The sequence below is a fragment of the Narcine bancroftii genome, chromosome 5 (genome assembly GCF_036971445.1).
Source record: "Narcine bancroftii isolate sNarBan1 chromosome 5, sNarBan1.hap1, whole genome shotgun sequence".
NCBI lineage: Eukaryota > Metazoa > Chordata > Chondrichthyes > Torpediniformes > Narcinidae > Narcine > Narcine bancroftii.
Genome location: NC_091473.1, coordinates 47459918 through 47474656, shown reverse-complemented (window position 1 = coordinate 47474656; position 14739 = coordinate 47459918). Strand labels below are relative to the sequence as shown.

General features: G+C 38.2%; 1 protein-coding gene across 1 annotated transcript in view; it reads right to left on the bottom strand.

Moving 5' to 3' along the window:
* The window catches only part of LOC138765292 (collagen alpha-1(VII) chain-like), a 188701-nt gene that overhangs the window by 4236 nt on the left and 169726 nt on the right, over positions 1-14739 (bottom strand). The window contains exons 66-71 of the mRNA XM_069942338.1: positions 14077-14112; positions 13698-13778; positions 13004-13057; positions 7263-7316; positions 6347-6409; positions 6115-6242 (exon numbers count right to left, since the gene is read on the bottom strand). Of these exons, the coding sequence (XP_069798439.1) occupies positions 6115-6242; positions 6347-6409; positions 7263-7316; positions 13004-13057; positions 13698-13778; positions 14077-14112 (416 nt within the window). The remainder of the gene's footprint in view (positions 1-6114; positions 6243-6346; positions 6410-7262; positions 7317-13003; positions 13058-13697; positions 13779-14076; positions 14113-14739) is intronic.

The following is a 14739-nucleotide window of genomic DNA, read 5'->3' as shown; positions in this document are numbered from 1 at the left end:
CAATAAAAATACACCAGAAATTCCACTGAGTCCATTCTTTTCATTTCCTTTTCCTTCCGTTAACTTAGGTAGCGATTGTCCCCGGTAGGTTTTCGCTATTGTGTTTAATATAAGGCTCCCATTCCATTGTAATTGTTCGAATATTTCAATATTATTTCTTAAACTATATGTTATTTTTTCCAATGGAATACATTTATTCATTTCTATATACCATTGTTGTATTTTCAAATTATCTTCCAATTTCCACATTGACATAATACATTTTTTTGCTACGGCTAGAGCTATCTTAACAAATCTTTTTTGTGCATCCTCCAAATCAATTCCAAATTCTTTGTTTTTTATGTTACTTAGGAGAAAGATCTCTGGATTCTTTGCTATTTTGTTTTCTGTTATTTTATTTAATATCTGATTGAGATCTTCCCAAAATTTTTCTACTTTTTCACATGTCCAGATTGCATGAATTGTTGTTCCCATTTCCTTTTTACATCGAAAACATCTATCAGATACTGTTGGGTCCCATTTATTTAACATTTGAGGTGTAATGTATAACCTGTGTATCCAGTTATATTGTATCATACGTAACCTCGTATTTATTGTATTTCTCATCGTTCCAGAGCATAACTTCTCCCATGTTTCCTTTTTTATCTTTATATTTAAATCCTGTTCCCATTTTTGTTTAGTTTTACCATTTGTTTCCTCATTCTCCTTTTCTTGCAGTTTAATATACATATTTGTTATAAATCTTTTGATTATCATTGTATCTGTAATCACATATTCAAAGTTACTTCCCTCTGGCAAACTCAAACTGCTTCCTAATTTATCCTTCAAGTAGGATCTCAATTGGTAATATGCCAGTGCTGTATCTTGAGTTATATTGTATATATCTTTCATTTGTTCAAAGGATAATAATCTATTTCCTGAAAAACAATTTTATATTCTTTTAATCCCTTTTTTTTCCCATTCTCTAAAGGAAAGGTTATCTATTGTAAAAGGGAGTAACTTATTTTGCGTCAATATTAGTTTTGGTAATTGATAATTTGTTTTATTTCTTTCTACATGAATCTTCTTCCAAATATTGAGTTGATGATGTAATACTGGAGAACTTCTATGTTGTACCAATTTTTCATCCCATTTATATAATATGTGTTCAGGTGTCTTTTCCCCTATTTTATCTAATTCTAATCTAGTCCAATCTGGCTTTTCCCTTGTTTGATAAAAATCTGACAGGTATCTTAATTGTGCGGCTCTATAATAATTTTTAAAGTTTGGCAATTGTAAGCCTCCTTGTTTATACCATTCTGTTAATTTATCGAGTGCTATCCTCGGTTTCCCCCCTGTCCATAAAAATTTCCTTATTATTTTCTTTAACTCCTTGAAGAATTTCTCTGTCAGTTGTATTGGCAATGCCTGAAATAAGTATAATATCCTTGGAAAAATGTTCATTTTAATACAGTTTATCCTTCCTATTAGTGTTAATGGTAAATCTTTCCAATGCTCTAAATCATCCTGTAATTTTTTCATTAGTGGATAATAATTGAGTTTATATAGTTGGCCGAGATTTTTGTTTATTTGTACACCTAGGTATCTTATTGCTTGCATTTGCCATCTAAATGGTGATTCTTTCTTAAATTTTGAGAAATCCGCATCATTCATAGGCATTGCTTCACTTTTATTTACGTTGATCTTGTAACCTGACACTTCTCCATATTCCTTCAATTTCTTATATAATTCTTTTATTGATAGTTCTGGTTCTGTTAAGTATACTATAACATCATCCGCAAATAAACTGATTTTATATTCCTTGTCTTTTATTTTTATCCCTTTTATATTATTTTCTGTTCTTATCAATTCTGCTAGTGGTTCTATAGCTAACGCAAACAATAAAGGTGATAGTGGGCTTCCCTGTCGTGTTGATCTGCTTAAGTTAAATTGCTTTGATACATGTCCATTTACTGTCACTTTCGCTAATGGTCCCTTATATAATGCTTTAATCCAATTAATATACTTCTCCGGTAAATTAAATTTTTGCAATACTTTGAACAAATAATTCCATTCTACTCTGTCAAAGGCCTTCTCTGCGTCTAAAGCAACTGCTACTGTTGGTGCTTTATTCCCTTCTACTGCATGAATTAAGTTAATAAATTTACAAATATTGTCTGTTGTGCGTCTTTTTTTTGATAAATCCAGTTTGGTCTAGATTTACCATTTTCGGTACATACTCTGCTAATCTGTTTGCTAATAATTTAGCTATCATCTTATAATCTGTGTTAAGTAAAGATATTGGTCTATATGACGCTGGTGTGAGTGGATCTTTCCCTTGCTTTAGTATTACTGTAATTATTGCTGTTTTACATGAATCTGGTAAGCTTTGCGTTTTATCAATCTGGTTGATTACTTCCAGGAGGGGCAGAATTAATAAGTCTTTAAATGTTTTATAGAATTCTATTGGGAATCCATCCTCTCCTGGTGTCTTATTATTTGGTAATTTTTTTATTATCTCTTGTATTTCTACTATTCCAAATGGCTCTGTTAATTTATTTTGTTCCTCTATTTGTAGTTTTGGTAGTTCAATTTTAGTTAGAAATTCATCTATTTTCCCTTCTTTCCCTTTGTTTTCAGTTCAGTATAATTGTTCATAGAATTCTCTAAAGTTTTCCTTAATTTCTTTTGGATTATATGTAATTTGTTTGTCTTTTTTCCTTGATGCCAATACCATTTTCTTAGCTTGTTCTGTCTTAAGGTGCCATGCTAGGATTTTGTGCGTTTTTTCACCTAGTTCATAATATTTCTGTTTTGTCTTCCTTATATTCTTCTCCACCTTATATGTTTGTAGTGTTTCATATTTTATTTTTTTATCCGCCAATTCTCTTCTTTTAGTTGTATCTTCCTTCATTGCTAATTCTTTTTCTATATTTACTATTTCCCTTTCCAACTGCTCTGTTTCCTGATTATAGTCCTTCTTCATCTTGGTTACATAACTTATTATTTGCCCTCTAATGAATGCTTTCATTGCATCCCATAGTATAAACTTATTTTCCACTGATTCCGTATTTATTTCAAAATAAATTCTCCAAAATCCTGCCTTTTAAGTAACATGGGGTTTAATCTCCATCTATACATTCTTGGAGGGATGTCTTCTAACTTTACTGTCAATATTAAGGGTGAATGGTCCGATAGTATTCTAGCTTTATATTCTGTTTTTCTTACTCTATCTTGCATACGAGCTGATAACAAAAATAGGTCTATTTTTGAGTATGTTTTATGTCTAGCCGAGTAATATGAATATTCCTCTTCCTTTGGGTGTTGTTTCCTCCATATATCCAAAAGTTGCATTTCTTCCATCGATTTAATTATAAATTTGGTTACTTTGTTCTTTCTGTTAATTTTTTTCCCAGTTTTGTCCATATTTGAATCCAAATTCAGGTTGAAATCCCCTCCTATTAATATGTTCCCTTGCGTATCTGCTATCTTCAAAAAGATATCTTGCATAAACTTTTGATCTTCTTCATTAGGTGAATATACATTGAGTAGATTCCAAAACTCCGAATATATCTGACATTTTATCATTACATATCTCCCTGCTGGATCTATTATTTCCTCTTCTATTTTAAATGGCACATTTTTACTAATTAATATAGCTACTCCTCTTGCTTTTGAATTATACGATGCTGCTGTTACGTGTCCTACCCAATCTCTCTTTAATTTCTTATGCTCCAATTCATTTAAATGTGTTTCTTGCACAAATGCTCTTTCAATTTTTTCTTTTTTTCAGTAAATTTAGCAGTTTCTTCCTTTTAATTTGGTTATGTATTCCATTAATATTTAAAGTCATATAGTTCAACGTAGCCATTTTATACTTTGTTTATCTTCCCTTTCCGTTTCTCCATCATTACCTTTCCTTCTTATCCATTTCTGTTTTCTTGTTTTGAATCCTTTATAAGACATCATTCCTAAAACATCAACATTTTCCTTATTCTCCTATTTAAAATTTCTTTAGCCCCAATCCCCCCTTCCCCTTCTGAGTTGTCCTTTATCCCTTGTCGGACAACCACATCTCCCCTCTCCATTTGGTTTTGCGAATTCACTCGCAAGCGTCAGCTGATTTTGCAGTGACTGTAACACCCCCCCACCCAGCCCCCCCAGAAAAGATTTCACTTTTCATATGTGACAAAGGCCACTCTTTTAATTCCCTCCTAATTCCCTCTATTACTTTTCCTTCCCTTATTAATTCTTGTCTCTACTATCTATATTTTCCTCTAAATACGGATACATTCATGTATGCACATTATACATATACACAGATATACCTCTTTACCCACATACATATAAATCGTGGTCATTTTTACTCTTATTACATGTCTTCATCTCTCTGTTTATTTTGTAGTTGTTCTGCAAATTTCCTTGCTTCCTCTGGATCCAAGAATTGTTTTTTTCCATAAGATCGTTTTCGATGTTTTGAACTCCTTCCTCTTCTTCAAGAGTTCAAAACTTATGTCTTTTTAGTTCGCAGTCTTTTGTACTCTCGTTACACGTCTTCATCTCTCAGTCTATTTTGTAATTGTTCTGCAAATTTTCGTGCTTTCTCTGGATCCGAGAATAGTCTGTTTTGTTGTCCTGGAATAAATATTTTCAATACCGCTCGATGCTTTAGTATCAATTTATACCCTTTCTTCCATAAAATCGCCTTTGCTGTATTGAACTCCTTTCTCTTCTTCAGGAGTTCAAAACTTATATCTGGACAAATGAAGATTTTTTGCCCTTTGTACTCCAGTGGCTTATTGTCCTCTCTTACTTTTTCCATTGTTTGCTCCAGTACCTTTTCTCTTGTAGTATATCTTAGGAATTTTACTAAAACAGATCTTGGCTTTTGTTGTGATTGTGGTTTAATGGCCAATGCTCTATGTGCCCTTTCTATTTCCATTTCTTGCTGTAGTTCTGGACATCCTAGGATCCTAGGGATCCAATCTTTTATAAACTCTCTCATATTCTTGCCTTCTTCATCTTCCTTAAGGCCCACTATCTTTATGTTATTTCTTCTGTAATAATTTTCCATTATATCTATTTTCTGAGCTAACAGTTCTTGTGTCTCCTTAACTTTTTTATTAGATTCCTCTAATTTCTTTTTTATGTCCTCTACCTCCATTTCTACTGCTGCTTCTCATTCTTCCACCTTGTCCATTCTTTTTCCCATTTCTGATAAGGTCATATCTATTTTATTCATTTTCTCTTCTGTATTGTTTATTCTTCTTCTTAAATCATTAAATTCTTGCGCTTGCCATTCTTTAAATGACTCCATGTATTCTTTAATAAGAGAAAGTATATCCTTTATCTTGCCTTTCCCTTCTTCTTCTATTTCACTGTACTCTTCCTCTTCTTCTTCTTCTTCCTCTGGGTTGGCCATCTGTTGTTTCTTTGTTGCCCTTTTCCTCTCTTCTTTCTTGTTTTCGTTGTCTTCTATGTTCTCCTCTTGCTGCAGGTGTTCTGCAGCTGTCATTGCCGGCTGTGGAGATCGACTCCCCAGCTGGTCACCCCTCCCGTTTGTGTGTTTTTTTGCATGCGCATCGCGCATGCGCAAGGAGTCGCGCATGCGCGGTTGCGCACTTTTACTCAGCTCAGCGAGCCATTTTTGTAGTCCACTTTCTACCGACCTGAGGGAGCGGGTTTCTCTCTCCTCCGCGGGCCTCTTCGAACAGGTAAGGCCTTTTCCTTCATCTTCCGTTGTCTTCTCTTCCTCTCTTCTTACCGTTGATTTCGACTTTTCTTTTTTCGTCGCCATCTTCTTTCCACCTTTATATTCACTTTACTTTGATTTTTATTTTTGTGCCTCTTTGTTTTGCTTTGTTTTTTCTGACTTTTCTGGAGAGGGCTGGAGTTCACCGTCCGGCCACTACTCCATCACGTGACTCCTCCCGGACGATCTTCTTGAAGATGCAAAGTTTAGAGTAATTTCCACTGACCAGAGAATCCAATTCCATTTTAGAGGCAAAGCTGCATAATGATGGTGATTCACAGTTCAGTAGGTAGTAGCAACCTTTTATCTGAGCCAAAGGCTTGAGGTTTGCCCGACTCCAGGATCACGAGTCTATAATCCAGGTTGAAAACCCGGAGCAGTACCTGCAACCTATCTTTGTGATTTGTAAAGCAGAACCGCACACTTTGTATTGGTAACTATAACTCACTCGCTCGCCTTTCTCTCCTCGATCTCCTTTGTGCCCCTGGAGTCCATTAAACCCTCGGTCACCCTAGAAAAGAACAGACCAATGCCATAAATGACAAAAAGGTCAAGTGGCAGAAATCCCTGTAACCCTTGGTGCTATTCTTCAATGATTTTCCATTGGAGTCATACCTTGGGTCCAATGAGGCCTTCTTTCCCTGTTAAACCTGGGGATCCAATGATTCCAGGTTCACCCTGCAAGACAAAACATAGGAATGAAAATGGAGTAACTCCATTCTTCCTGTTAGAATTCAGCCCAGCTGAATATTGTGTCATCAGTAAACTAGAGAGGAAATGTTGGAGGGATTATTACAGGGAATCACCTGTGGTCTCTATGCCCAGCATGGGATCAAGGTACAATAGTCTGGTAACAATTAAAATAACTTCCTGGGGACTCGATGTCTTGCCTTTGGAGTTTTATCTAGTTATAGAGAAATGCAGCACCAAAGTCGGCCACATGCCCAATCGAATCTACACCAACCTTCAACCAACCATTTATACTAATCCTATGGTCATCCAATTTTATTCTCCCCACATTCTCCTCAACATCCCCCAGATTCATGAGATCACTAGGTATAGGAGCAGAAGTAGGCCCATCGAGTCTGTTATGCCATTTTAATCATGAGCTGAACCACTCAGCCCCACTGCCCAGCTTTCTCCCACTCACCTCCACTTGATTCTACCACCAACCTATGTATTGGGGGAAATTTACAGCAATCTTATGAATTTGGGAGGAAACCAGAGAACCTGGAGGAGTTCCACCCAGTCGCAGGGAGAAAGTGCAACTCTGCACAAGAAGTCAATTTGAACACAGGTCTCCGGAGCTGTGAGGCAATAGTTCTGCTACTGTGCTTTGGAAGCTTTGATTGACCTTTGGGGTCTATTTTTATATAAGAATGATGTAATAGAAGAACAGATCAATGTTGGTCCTCGTGCTGGGTGAAGTTGTCGTTCAGTCACATGGTGATGATTTCAATGGACTCAAGCATCCCAACCCTACATCAGCTGAAGGTGCTTGGGCCTGTGTGGCATTCTGACATTTTCCTACCTGATCTCCTTTTCTGCCAGGGAACCCAATTCTCCCAGGAATTCCAGGGTCCCCCTAAAACAACAAATGCACAATTTAGGAGAAGTAGCAACCACAGAATAAAACAGGAAAACATGGGAACTGTTTTAAAACATAAAATACCAAATTTACTTAGTGGGTATGACAGCATCTGTGGAGAGAGAAAGTAAGTCAATGTTTCAGATTCAAAGACCTTTCACAGAAAATGGTATTGAAAGACATTTCTCAATATGGATGAAATAATATCGGGAGTCACGTGATGGAGTAGTGGCCAGTAGGTGAATACCAGCCCTCTCCAGAAAAGAAGAAAAAAAGAGAAGAAAAAGCAAAGTTGCAGATACACAGAACACAACAAATAAAAGATAAAGGTGTGGAGAAAAGAAAGAAAATGGCACCCAAGAAAAAAAAAATAATGGGAAAAAAAGGAAAGTCGCCGGAAGAGAAAGGAGAAGGCCTTATCTGCACGGAAAAGCAGGGACCCGCCGTGGAGAGGAGCCCGCTCCCCGAGGTTAGTGGAGACTCCGCAGGGTCACGACCTACCAACCGTAGGACTGCAAAAATGGCTCACTGAGCCAAACAGAGCTGCGCAATGCGCACGGCAAGAAGAACACCGATGGGAGGGGGCACCAGCTGTGGAGTGAAACTACAGAGCACAAACAGCTGAGAGATGCCCGACAGCAGGGCTCCCAGCTGGAAGAAAAAGAATGCAACGGGAAAGGGAGGGATGAGAAAGAAAAATAGAAGCAGGAGGCTCAACAGATAACCAGCCCAGAAGAAAAGGACCAATATCAAAAAACCATGAAAAAAATACCCAACAAACTGAGACAAGCAGCTCAACAAGAAAGTCAGAAGAGACACAGATACACAGGGCACACAGAACATTAGCCCTGAAACCACAGTCACAACAAAAACCAAGATCCGTTTTAATAAAATTTCTGAGATACACGACAAGAGAAAATATTTTGGAGAAGGCAATGAATAAAATTAGAGAAGACAAAAAACCACTGGAGTACAAAGGTCAAAAAAAATTTTCTACCCAGACATAAGTTTTGAGCTCCTAAAGAAGAGGAAGGAGTTTAACGCAGCAAAATCGATCCTATGGAAGAAAGGCTATAAATTTATGTTAAGATATTCAGTGGTGCTTAAAATAGTTATCCCGGGGCAGCAAAACAGACTGTTCTCAGATCCGGAGAAAGCACGAGAATTTGCAGAACGCCTGCAAGACAGAAAGAGAGATGAAGAGATGTAACAAGAACAAAGAACGACGACAAACTACATATAAAGAAGTAAAAATAATGTAATAAGAACTAAAGGAGGGAAGAAAAGGGGAGTGAGGGAGAAGGAGGGGGGAAATATGGATTAACTCTATTTCTCACTCTACTGACACTGTTAACTAGCTCCATATTTCCAGCATTTTCTGTTTCATCAACAGAATAAATGCACACTGTTGAGAAACAATTATCCAATTGGAAAAAGATTATTCAGCATGAACAACAAAACTGAGCATTTCTTCAAAACAGCAAGACACAAACAGGAAAAGGCCATTTGCTTCACAATGGCTGCTTAATTATTTTTGTCAGCTGTGGCAGCTTCCTCTCTCTCTCTCTCTCTTTCTCTCTCTCTCTCATGACAGATTTTCTCGGCATACATTGAGGAGTGGATTTACACAGACAGCACGGTAACAGGGCCTTTCGGCCCATGAGCCTGAGATGCTCAAATAGCTTACAAAGCTGTATGTTTTGAAGGATGGGATGAAAGTGGAGCACACAGAGGACATCCATTCAGACATGGGAAGAAGGTTCAAGCTTCTTAGAGACAACGCCATCTTCAAACTCAGGTTTTGGTGCTGTAATAGCATTGCGCTAACCATGCCACCCTGACAATAACCATGCTGTCCCTGCACTAACCATGATGCTGGAATTCTCCACCTTGATTTGGAATGGAGGTGTCAACAAAATATTTTAAAATTTGCTTGGAAATATTTTTGATTGTGAAAGGTATTACAGGCAGCAGAGAGAGCAAGTGCAGATAAGCCATGCTCTGGGATCACAAGTTTAGCAGGAAAACATTCTGCTCAACAGGCTCTTCGAAAGGCCAGATGTTTTGGGCCCGTAACTGGGTCTGCACCTCGAAGAGTTATAGAACTTTACAGGATGGAAACAGTCCCTTCAACTCAAATTGTCCATGCCGACCAAGTTGTTGATCTTGGCTAGTTGCTTTTGCCTCCATTTTCCCCCTATCACTCTAAACCTTCCCTATCCATGTACCTGCCCAAACATCTTTAAAATGTTTTAACTGTCACCACCTCTATAGTTGCCTCTGGCGTCTTATTCTATATGACCACCATTCTCTACAAGAAAGTTGCCCCTTATGTCCCTTCTAAATCTTTCACTTCTCATCTCAAGTCTATATCCTCTTGGTTTACTGGTAAATTCCTCTACTCCGAGGAAAGTCTTTGATTATTCAGCTCATCTATCATCTATGCCCCCTCCAAAAGGTCATCCCTCATTTCCAGTGTTCTGGGTGGGGGGGGGGGGAACTCTCTCCAATTCAATTTCTGATTATAACTCAAGCTCTCCAGTCCAAATAGCATGCTTGTGAATCTTATTTTGACAGCCTTCCTACAACACAGTAACCAGAACTGCAATCAATAATCTAAATGTAGCCTTCCCAATGTCTTCTTGAACTGTAACATGACGTCCCAACTCCTGCACTTTGACTGATGAAAACAAGCATGCCAAACACCTTCTTCACCACCATATCTGTCACCACTTTCAGGGAACTATATACTGTACCCCTGGGTCTCCCCATTCTACAACACTCTCCAAGATTCTGTCATTTACTGCATTTTTTCTAAGAGATGGCCAAAATCTCATTTAACAATGTTATGGAATCGGTTCCACCAGCTCTGCTTCAGTGTTCCAATTCCTTACAGTTCTCTAAATGAAAATATTCTTATCCCGTCTTCTCCAACTCTTTTACAATGAGTTTGAATCCATCTCTGAGATTAGGAGAGATAAAAACTATAGGACAAGGGTTATGAAAGGGGAAAAGTTCAAAGGGAACATTGGAGGGAACTTCTTCATACAAAGAGTTGTGAATGTGTGGAATGAGCTTCCAGCTGAATTGGTAAATGCAGGCTCAATTTTGACAATTAAAATAGGTACATGGATGAGAGGTGTATAGAGGGATATAGTTCAGTTGCAGGTCTGTGGATCAAGGCAGAATTGTAGTTCAGCACAGACTAGAAGAGCCAAAGGGCTTGTTTCTGTGCTGCAGTTTTCTATGGTTCTATTACCACATATCACTTGCTGGACACAGAAATTTCTCTTCTTTCTGCTCAGTTAAACCGCTTGCCACACTCTATTTGGCCATGGCTTAATCTTGTCTGTTCAAAGAGAATGGTACAAATGTTTCCAAGCTCTGTTCACAACTGAACTCCCTCCACTTTGATAAATCTTCTGCCCTTTCTGTGCCCTTTACATCTTTCCTCATGTGCTGTTGACAATACTCTGCAGACCTCCAACCTGTGATTTATCACTTTGAAGCATAATCAGGTTGTGCTTGTAATCTATTAACCATAACCATACCATATAACCATTTACGGAGCGGAAACAGGCCATGTTGGCCTTACGAGTCCGGCCGGTTCACTGATTTTGTGCGCCCTCTTCAGGCATTGGTCCCGGTAGATCATCATTCAATAACAGAATTTATTCTCACCAACAGGACTATACTTTCCTGGTTTAATTTTCATTTCTAAAATAACAATGTTCCCGAAACAATCCTTCAGCACTCCAACACTCAAATGCATTTGGCTGTATCAGAAAGAAAACATCAGCTAGTTCTAACTTTGCTTTTTTCTGGAACCTGGGCTTAGAGCCTTGGAAACTTCCTGAAACATTAATTCCTTCCACTTTCTCTTTGCCTCACCTCGAGATTTTTTTTGTCACATCATTTACTTCCTTCATGAAGATGTTAAGTTCTCATGTAATACATTAAGCATGGCTGCTCCCTCTGAAGATCTCCTTCAGGCACTAATTGCTTTAGTTTTTTCCCTTGCTGACTGCTAAGACCTGGCATGTTTACAAAGAATTCAAAAGTTCAGTTTAATGTTGTCCTCTAATCATTTCTCACAATCTCTCTGCCTCCCACATTAATTTTACGAATTCATTCTTATTCTACCCATAATCTTCCTAGCTATTAAAAAAAACGCTGTTTTGATGATATTTCTCACAAGCACTTTATTTTACTTCCTTTCTCATCTAGGATGCATTGGGCTTGGACTAATGTACTCTTTCAATGAAAATCCATACATTAGCTTTGTGGTAATTTACATTTGTACTATCGAAGTTGGTGTTTCTCATGTACCAATTGAGAAAGAATGTCAATGTATCGGCACCTTGTACTGATGACATGACAACAGAATGTCAATGTATCGGCACCTTGTACTGATGACATGACAACAGAATGTCAATGTATCGGCACCTTGTACTGATGACATGACAACAGAATGTCAATGTATCGGCACCTTGTACTGATGACATGACAACAGAATGTCAATGTATCGGCACCTTGTACTGATGACATGACAACAGAATGTCAATGTATCGGCACCTTGTACTGATGACATGACAACAGAATGTCAATGTATCGGCACCTTGTACTGATGACATGACAACAGAATGTCAATGTATCGGCACCTTGTACTGATGACATGACAACAGAATGTCAATGTATCGGCACCTTGTACTGATGACATGACAACAGAATGTCAATGTATCGGCACCTTGTACTGATGACATGACAACAGAATGTCAATGTATCGGCACCTTGTACTGATGATATGACAATAGAATGTCAATGTATCGGCACCTTGTACTGATGATATGACAATAGAATGTCAATGTATCTGCACCTTGTACTGATGACATGACAATAGAATGTCAATGTATCGGCACCTTGTACTGATGACATGACAATAGAATGTCAATGTATCTGCACCTTGTACTGATGACATGACAATAGAATGTCAATGTATCGGCACCTTGTACTGATGATATGACAATAGAATGTCAATGTATCGGCACCTTGTACTGATGACATGACAATAGAATGTCAATGTATCGGCACCTTGTACTGATGACATGACAATAGAATGTCAATGTATCTGAACCTTGTACTGATGACATGACAATAGAATGACAATGTATCGGCACCTTGTACTGATGATATGACAATAGAATGTCAATGTATCGGCACCTTGTACTGATGACATGACAATAGAATGTCAATGTATCGGCACCTTGTACTGATGACATGACAATAGAATGTCAATGTATCGGCACCTTGTACTGATGACATGACAATAGAATGTCAATGTATCTGCACCTTGTACTGATGATATGACAATAGAATGTCAATGTATCTGCACCTTGTACTGATGACATGACAATAGAATGTCAATGTATCGGCACCTTGTACTGATGATATGACAATAGAATGTCAATGTATCGGCACCTTGTACTGATGACATGACAATAGAATGTCAATGTATCGGCACCTTGTACTGATGATATGACAAAAGACTCATATTGAACATTGCATACATAAACTACCACTTTACTGGAGTCAGTAACCAGATTACACTCTAGTATTATTTAACCAGCAATTTTCAACAGTTTTCTTTTTGAAGTCAGATACAATCAGTTCTGCCAGCTTCTTACCTTACTTCCCTTTTCTCCATCTAAACCACAGGCGCCTTTCACTCCTTTGTCACCCTGTAAAATGAACAAAGGTGCTGCTTACAATGGACACTGACTCGACACATACTGGGCTCTGGTACACACCAACTCATTTGTGTGCACTAGCTCTTTGTGACTAATTATGCACACAAGGCCTGTGTGTACACCACTCTTTGTTCATTCTCATATACAAACCCTAAGGGTCATCAGCACTTTGTTTATATGAAGGACTTGTGTGCGCTGAAACAGTGACAACAGATGCAATTATGCAGATGCAATTTACTGCATAAAATACACAAGGTGTGTGTGAAACCCCATTTATGTAACCTTGGAGACAATGTGCTCCTCTTGGAGGAATTCCTGGCAGTTGACGTGTGGACCCTTGGACTAGATCCCAACACAATACTGAGACTAACAACAACGGCTTTTAGAGTCTTTTTTATTCAATCCTTTGACATTTTCAAGGCAAAATCCAGTTCGTAACTAAATGTGGACCAATATGATTCAACTCACTGTAAATGACCCCACTGTTAGCTTGGACTTAACTGTATTTTTGCAGAATCACACTCATACTTGGAAAACCCCTTTGTATTAAGTGATCAAAGCTGCTCACAGTTCGAGTACTAAATAATAAAGATTTTATCCAGGTATCATTGCACCAATCGCAGTGACTTACTTTGAAACCTTTCGGACCAGCTTCTCCTCTGTCACCATGGTCTCCTTTTGCTCCATGATCACCGTTTCTTCCTGGTATTCCCTAAAAATAATCCACCCAAAGGAAAATAAAGTTAGTCATAGAAATGGACACCAAGCATTGTCATCTGCTCAGGAACATGGAGACAATATAGAGAAGGGCCAAGAATGCAGACCTCCACCCTACATTTAAGATTCAAACTAAACTCTGCAGTGCATTTACACTTGATGATGTGGTGCCCTAAGGTGAATTGTCACACACTGTCAGTGCACTGAATTTGCACCTTCAGTTGCAATGTACAGTAATGAGTTAACAGGTCACATTTTCAAGCATCAACAGGAAACAGGAGTGCCAATCTTACCGGTTTCCCTGGTTCCCCAGTTTCACCTTGCTGACCCTGGTAACAAGAGATAAAGATGATGCACCATTAATAATCACAAAAGACTGAAGTTGTGAAACTGATGGGCTTTAATTAACTAAAGACTGGAACAGCCGTCAACGTCATTGACTGATCAAGGCAGAGTGAAATGGGAAGCATGCAAAGGGCTAAGGGTAGGATAGGTCTCAGGAGGCGTGTCCAGCTGGCAGAAGCCAATCTTAGCAGAACAGTGGTTTACCACAAAAGTAGAAGTTGGTACATCTTTAAATTGGGTTGGAATGTTATATGGGATTACTTTTACAATAGTGAAGTGGTTGCTGGCTTGCAAATGTAGGTAGTGAGTGTTGGCACGATATTCTTGAGTGGCATTATAGACCAAGCTGGCTGAACCACACTCCTGATACCTATCCTAGAAGCCAAACAAAGATGTGCAGAAAGAAAGTGCAAGAGAGGGCAAGAGTGAGAGCGAGAGAGCAAGACAGGGAGATGAGGGAGAGGGAGAGAAAACAAGAGAACAAGCAAATATATAAATAAATAGGTAAAGGTTCCATTATTATCACATGATAAAACATTTTGTAACATACATGAAATTCTTTGTCTACCATAAGGAAGACAGAGAGTCACCACTTTGTCAAGAGCTCTTCG